At 36.0% G+C, this 8,161-nt stretch overlaps 2 protein-coding genes across 2 annotated transcripts; one reads left to right on the forward strand and one right to left on the reverse strand.

Annotated features, from left to right (window-relative positions):
* The first annotated feature begins 2,310 nt into the window (after nt 1-2,310).
* LOC140988365 (DNA polymerase-like) lies at nt 2,311-4,497 on the forward strand. The gene has a single exon (XM_073457389.1). It carries the CDS (start codon nt 2,311-2,313, stop codon nt 4,495-4,497), a length of 2,187 nt encoding a protein of 728 aa, XP_073313490.1.
* A 1,290-nt stretch (nt 4,498-5,787) lies between these two features.
* LOC140988366 (probable DNA-directed RNA polymerase) lies at nt 5,788-6,870 on the reverse strand. Its single transcript, XM_073457390.1, has one exon. The coding sequence runs from the start codon at nt 6,868-6,870 to the stop codon at nt 5,788-5,790; it is 1,083 nt and encodes a 360-aa protein (XP_073313491.1).
* Nucleotides 6,871-8,161: the final 1,291 nt, after the last annotated feature.

Below are 8,161 nucleotides of genomic sequence, written 5' to 3' on the forward strand. Positions count from 1 at the left end.
CCGCTTACCGAAGGTCCCTATCTTGGTCGATGGTGAGCAACTTCGGGTCCGTCCATAGCACTTCCAGGTCTAGGTACAAATCCGCATGTCCATAAATCAGGCAATCGGTAACAGTAAGATAACGAAGGGGCTGTCCCACGGTTCAAACCGCATTAAGAAATAGTTAGTTAGTCGCATTTGGTGACCATTTCATCTAAAGACCCTCTCCCCTAGCTTAGGAGGATCGAGCTACTTTATAGTATAAGGATTTAAAGATTAAGAATACTAAGAATAGGACGAGCTGAGGCTTCCACGACTCCAACGAACGCCGGTTCCAGGTCTCTTATCGTAGTAAGTCTGTAATTCCGAGGTGCCACAAGCAGGTGTACATCCGAGGACAGCTCAAATTCAGAGTCTTATTGAGTTTCCTATCCTGCTTGACCACACACAAAGGAGGGGACCTAAGCTGATTTAAGCAACGGGCGGCATTCATTTTATAGACTTAATACGGTCCCTTTCCAGTAAAGTCATATCACGTGACGTCTTTGTGTATGCATAATAGTACTTTGATTTAGTAAGTGAGATTGATGTTGCCATCTCACCCTCTTATCTAAATTGGTACCTTGCTCCGGTTATTGGGTTTCACCACCTTTCTCTTTATGACCGAGCATAACATTTACTTTACTGTTTCATTGTAAAGTTCTGGTCTCACTACCCTTTGCAATGATGAATCATTGTTAGTGATGGAGGACCCTCCTCCCACTTTCAAGAAAGGTAACATGCCATTCAGCAAGGGAGAGTTGACTGTTAATCAGCTCGAGATGGCTCATCATCATAAGGGTACGGCCCTGGTCAATCAATGGTCGTGAGTTTCTTTTCCATGGGAGGGGGACTTTTTAACCGTTATTAAGAATAAACTTGGCATAATGCGGGACCGGAAATTATTCGTTAATGGCCTATAGCCGGAAGTATCCATCCATACAAGCTTGTTGCTTATACCATTACAAACAGATGTAAAACCTCTCAATACAAATAGATGGTATAAACCCCTGCTTGTAGAGCTGCCAGGCTTTGCCAGCCAAGGCAATTTGTATGCCATTAGGTTATTCAAATTGGTGTTATGTGAGCTTATACGGAACATCATATGTTGAGTCCTCACACTTTTCTTATTTGCAAGTATAGTACAAAGCCGCGGGATTGGAGGATCAGACTTCCATGTATTAAACAAATGGAATGATTTCGGGACTGTACATTCCAAAATGAAATACTGTTACTACGCACAACAAGCTTATTGCTTGTCAATAAAATACACTTTGATAAATGCTCCGTGTGTCAGAGCATTAATCGAACTTTGGAGTAAGTTCACGGTAAAACTATACTTTCTCTGCAGGTTCCTCACTGTAAGAACGTTTATAGACTTCTTCCCTATTCTAACATATTTGACAGAAGTCACCTATATTTATAGACGGGAATTTACAAAGTGGGGGAGATCTGTTTTTTCGGGTAAATAAATCCAACTCTAACGGGAATAAAATGACCAAAGTGGAATACACCTATACATCCCAGCATCCTTTAGAGAAATAATAAAACCCTAGTTATGAGCGAGGCCTCGAACCTAGATTAGATTTTTAAGACTATAGAAATGATAGGTACTATATTAGGAACAACGATGATTCATTATAATATATTTATAGAACCTTCTGTCTTTAGAGTATACTCCTGAGATTAGATGATAGGTACTATATTTTATGTCTTTCTTGTACATAGTGGATGAAATTTACAATCATGATGTGTATATTCGATTATAGGAATCGGTACCTCCTTCAACGGACCGCTAGAATGAATTACTGGTCCTCCTATGTTATGGTTCTTAATGGGATACGTTTGAGGAGTTCTAATGCCACTGATAAAGAACGGAGAGTCTTATATTATAGTCAACAGAGGTGTTCTACCTCCTCAGCTGAAACGTATAATGGTTCTTGGTATAGTTTACAAAGTAATATATCTTCTGTTGGATCAAAAACTGTGTATCCAGGATCTATCTATGCTTCTACTAGTTTTAAAGAACCATACTATCGAGCTATTGATTTTGAAGTTCTAACATTAGCCTTCATACAATTGATCGAGATGTATGCTTACAATTTAGAATGTGACTATTTGAAAATAACTATTGGTTATACTATGATATTACCATCATCTTGCGATTTGTCATTTACTTTAGGTAAGGCTATTCCATTGTGTAATCCTTTAGGTTCTAGTATCCCCAAAAAGAGGATCTATGATATGATTGAATAACTAGTGATGTTATACGGTGAACAATATCAGGAAGCTATGGTTAAAGCTGTCTTTATTCGTATCTATTATGAATCTAAGGAAAAGTTGATCCCTAAATCAATAGAATTACCTAATATAAATATAGAAGATATTCTAAATGTTATAGATTCTGAAATAGATAGTGGTAAACTACCAGATGTCAAATCACTTATTTCTGTAAAGAGTCGTACTCCCATTAAAGTAACCACAATCAAAGGTGTGAGACCAGAATGTTATCCTTTCATAGTAGCCGATTTAGAGACTATACTAGTCAATAATGTTCATGTTCCTTACGCTGCAGGTTACTTAGTGGTGAAATCAGGTGACGATCTTACTTCCAAACCTTCGATACACACCTTTTTCAGTGAAGATCACATACCTTTCTATCATACCTTTGAAGAAAGGAGTGAAAGAATATTACATGATTTTTTCTATAATTTGGAAGTCTCAGTTCTAAACATATATAGTACTCGTCTTCGAACAATTTATTTCCATAATTTCTCCCGATTTGATGGTATTATAATTCTTAGGTATTTTGCTGATCGTCATAAGTATAAAATTAGAACCTTGTTTAGAAATCATAAGCTTTACGAGTTGAAAATCTATCTTGGCGATAAGTTACTCTTCTGTTTCAGAGATTCATGCACATTACTCCCTAGCTCTCTTGCAACATTGGGAAAGACATTATGTCCTGAATTAGGTTCTAAAGGCTCCATCCCACATGAGGATTTGAAAGTATCTAATCTTCAGGTTTCTAGAGAGGAATTGATAAACTATCTTCGACAAGACATCCTTCTATTAGGTGGTGTGATGTTGAAGGCTCAAGAGGTTAATTGGTCTAAGTATCATATTGATATCGAGGTGGTGATGACATTGTCATCGCTTTCACTTAAAATATTTCGTATGCATTATTTGGATGATAAGACCTTTCCTATCTATATACCTACTCAAAACCAAGATACTTTCATAAGGCGTGCCTATTATGGGGGTCATGTTGATGTCTATAAGCCCTATGGTGAGAATCTTTATTATTATGATGTGAACTCATTATATCCATATATTATGAAATCTTACCCTATGCCTTGTGGTGTACCAGTATGGCGGAATAATTTGGAAATCGTTGAATTAGATAGCTTGTTTGGCTTTATTGAGGCCTATGTAGTATGTCCTACTAATATATCACGTCCGTTCTTGCCTTATAAGGATCAATATGGTACTTTAATCTTTCCTACAGGTAAATTCATTGGAGTCTTTTATAGCGAAGAGTTGAAGTTTGCACGTGATTTAGGTTTCGAGATTATCCCTCTTAGGGGATATTTGTTTGAGAAGAAGTCAAGTCCTTTCGAAAGCTTTATATCACACCTCTATGAAAGCAGACTAGATGCTAAGAAAAGAGGTGATGAAGCTATGACATTTATATATAAGATTCTCATGAACTCTCTCTATGGTAGATTTGGTATGAATCCTGAGAGTACAGTAACAGAGATCTGCAATCAAAAGAGATACGAAGAATTGATGAAGAAGGATACTTTTCAATCAGCAGAGAAGCTTACCGATCATTACTATATTGCGAATTACATTACCAATTTTAGTGGCTCTGATGACGGCTGGAAACCTCCTAGGATGTCGGCTGTTCAATTGTCAGCAGCTATAACTGCTTGTGCTCGCATTCATATGTACCCACACATTTCCAGACCTGACTGTTACTACACGGATACTGACTCTATAGTTCTAGGAAGCCCTCTACCTGAGGATCAAATCTCTTCAAGTGAATTGGGTAAGTTTAAACTCGAGCACCAAGTAAATAGAGGTATCTTCTTAGCACCCAAGAGTTACATGCTAGAGATAGAAGATGAGAGACATATTATCAAGCACAAGGACCCTGCTAAAGATTTAGTAACATCTGAATGGTTTGTAAGGCAATTAGCTGATCTATCTCAAACCGAGAAGATCCCCACTGATGCTAACTTCAGAATTGATTGGAAAAGACTTCAAATTGTTAAAAAAGAGTTGATCCTCAACCTAGGACTACCACGGAGTACTAAAAGGGAAAATATATATGATTCAAATAATGTATGGATAGACACACGAACTAAAGAAGTAATAGAATTAGGAACTAAAGATGATACCACTATCTTTAAATATGAACTATTGAGGAATAATGATGAATCAGTCAGTAAGGCTACTATTGATGAAGGTCAATAGACTCTTCAACCAACTCTCTACAATACAAAGCCTAAAAAGGCTAAGAAGGCTAAGAGTAAGAGGTTGCCGAAGGACCATGACAATAGCTCCTCCCATAAACCTGATGAATAAAAGCTCAAACTAGAAGATTTAAGGTGGGACCATTTACATTCTTATATCTCACACTCTTAGATAGCGAGGGATCCATAGGAAGTTGACTGAACCCCACTTTATAGAGCATTTTCGGGGAGTAGCTCGACTCAAGTAGAACTCTAAACTCACTCTAAACACCCCCACTACTATTTTTCATCTAAACACACCCCACATCTCATTCTGATATGATACTGTCAGGTCTTTTCCATTGTAGGATACCCTCAAAATTAATATATAGTTTACCATTGAATGGTCTCAATACTTTTCCGCCCATGTTTCCTGATCGTACTCTTGCGGTTAACCCCCATGTCGGAAGTGCGATGTGTAACTGTAAGATATAATTAAATGTTTTTAAAGTCTTCCCATCTGTAAATCCTAGGATGGCGGTATCAAGACTCCTACACCAAAAACAGTGTAACCCCGATTTCTTTATCATGTTTTGAACCATTTTATCAATACTCTCTAAATACAAATCCATAAGTACAAAATAAAGCAATCCTAAACCTCTAGTTGGTTTCCTTTTCGTTTTAACGAAACCTATGAGCCTCTCTAACTGATCTCCCTCAACTTGTAGTTTTCTTACAAATGAATTGATAATGATCTTGAGAATAGGATTCTGTAACAAATCATCAACCTTTTGAATAAGTATCCCGCAGTCCATAGAAGCAGCACTAGGTGAAAACTCTAAAAGCTTAAAAGAACCTAGAGTTACCGATGATTTAGAAACTATGAGGTCATCCATAAATTGAAAACGTATATAATTAGGATGGAACTCAACGAAATCCTTGAAAGAAATTCTATTTTTAGAAATGTAAAGTAAGTCTGCTAACGACGATCGAACCAAAGAATCCAATATAGGATCATATAGCTTATCGGCGTCCTCGTTTATAATACTTTGATTACTGAGATCAGTCAGTCGGTCCTTAAAACATTTGATGTCGTTACTAGAAATCATTGGATACTCACTAGAGTTCCTTTGATAGTGACAATCTATTAAATCATAGAATAACTTCATATCAAAACATTCCATAGGTTCCATAGGTTAGGTCGTATTATGCGGTTTTCTTAGATTTCATTTCCATTTGGCTATGGGCACCGTGATACTTAAGGAGGACCATAATGAACTCGACTCACATTTATAGACTTTATATAAGATATTTAATAATGTACGCTGTAATTATAACTTCTGTTCTCTATAAGTTTCTTAAAATTCAACCACTTCCCTTCATAAAGGTAATCACAAGACACCCTTGAAAGATTCAATTGAGGTTTTCTATCGCACACAGCATCTACATAGTTTTTGTAATACTTAACCAAGTCTGAAACCTTTTTCTCCCATATTTGTTTTTTAGTTTTAGTTCTATAATTCTCAGGCCAATGTGAATTCAATAAATCTATAAGAAAATCCGATGGAATAGGTTCTTCATCATCCATGGACAAGTATAAGGGTGATGGAATGTTATTTTGGTTGTATGGAGAAATAAGATTAATAAAAGCATTGATGATTTTAAGTGGAAAACCCATATTAATAAAGACCTGGGTATATATATCAGGAACTATTCTTAAGTAAGGCGGAGTTGTTATAAAATTATCATGAACCGTGTATATAGGTGCACGTAGACTCAATAATGATTCTACTACTTTCATGGCAATGTAAACATCCTTCTGATGAATAAAGTTAGCGCATGCTGAGGATTGAGTCTTTCGCATATCCCTCTCCATAGAAGGTACATAGATAGTTACCCGTCTTTTCTTTTTGCTATTCCTTTCATAAACATATATCTTTTCTTTTATGAAAGACATATAATCCTGTCTTGTAGTGAAATAGGTTATACTATAGTCAACTGCTCTATCCATTACAGAACTAAACCAACTTATGATGGAAATCAACTTCATAAAATTGACTATGTCTGGATATTTATTGTTCAAATAAGCAATGCCAAGTTTAGCGAGGTTATAGCTATCTTTTTGGCTTAGCAATAGACCATATTTCTCCCTAATATCCATATCCATGCTGATAACTGTTTTACCATAGATCAACGACATGAATAGACTTTTGATGAGCTTTCTATCTAGTTTAGATTCTATGATTTCCATTTTACACTTATCATTGATTTGATGATGCAAAAACTCCTTAAACTCATAGAGCATGTACATGTATACATCTTGTATTTTATTATCAGGGTGTTGAATAAGATTCGTTTTCCTAGCTAGATCTTTGTTAAGCAATAAATTACTCATGATCTGATAAGCACTCGAAGCTGCATCTTGAGTTATTGGAAGTCTATTATATTCATCCTCACTATAGTGAGACAGGACCTTTGCTATGAACTGAAATGGATCACTGGCACTCTTATTAAACTCTCCTCAGAAGCTTGAATCACACTCTGGTTATCCTTATACCATTGAAGAGCCTCATCATAAAGAGAGAATTTCTTATACTTAAAGGCAGCAGAAGATGCAACTATGTCATTTTCCAACAGGTTGTTTACTTCTTGATGATTATAAGCAAAGACTATGAGACTTTTAGCTAAATCACGCTCATGAAAATGCAAGATACCAGAGCGGTAGATTCTACCACGGAAGTCCATAAATGCAGGCAAATAAAAAATATAATCGTCGTATGCGGACGCAAGCCTGATTATTGAATCTTCATACCTAGCAGCCTGCAACCGCGTAGCTAAGTCCTTAAAGAGAAAACTAAGGCCACATACTTTTTGTTTATCATTATTCTTGAAAGATGAGATCCTTAGATAATCGTAGGCTTCTTTCATATTAACGTGTATTAGTTTTCTAGACATAAGATAACCTAATTTTTCTAAAGTAGCACGATTTCTTTTAATGAACTCCAACATTATTTAATTAATCTTAAATCCTTGATTCTGAAGTCCATTCAATATAAAGCACAATTCCTTATACTTTGAATCATGTAATTCTATATTAAAATTGCTTAGGTTACGGGATGATATAAGACTCAACCTATTATATGTATCTAACGTAGGATCACTTAAGTAACCACCTCTCATATCCGATAACATCATAGGTTTTGTTTTATCAACATCCGATTTGAGTTCCCAATCTTTCGGCTTGCAAACCATTGGATGATTGAGTTTCAACGGGAGAAGACTTAATTTAAAATTACATACAGCGAATAAATTGGATTCTAAATACCCCTTTCCTTTCTCTTTCACAACAGCTTTCTTACCATCAGCGATAAAGGTATCAATATAGATAAATTGTCTTTCTATCATGAACTCGAGCAATCTTATACCTATCTCATATTTATTACCCCTTTTTCGCTTTATACCACCTTCCTTACTATTTGTTGCAGTTTTACTAACAAGATTTTTCTTATTTATTATATTAGCTTGTGTTCGAACAGTGCTATCTAGCTTGTCTATCAATGTAACTACCCTCACAACCGAAGACTCTTGAATACAGTTGTACAAAAACCCTAGGACATATACAATGATAGCCTCCAGCGTATATTGACCAAACTGCGCAATAGTACTATTATAAACACTTAGAGGAA

This window comes from Primulina huaijiensis, chromosome 11, assembly GCF_012295235.1.
Source record: "Primulina huaijiensis isolate GDHJ02 chromosome 11, ASM1229523v2, whole genome shotgun sequence".
In the NCBI taxonomy this organism is placed as follows: domain Eukaryota; kingdom Viridiplantae; phylum Streptophyta; class Magnoliopsida; order Lamiales; family Gesneriaceae; genus Primulina; species Primulina huaijiensis.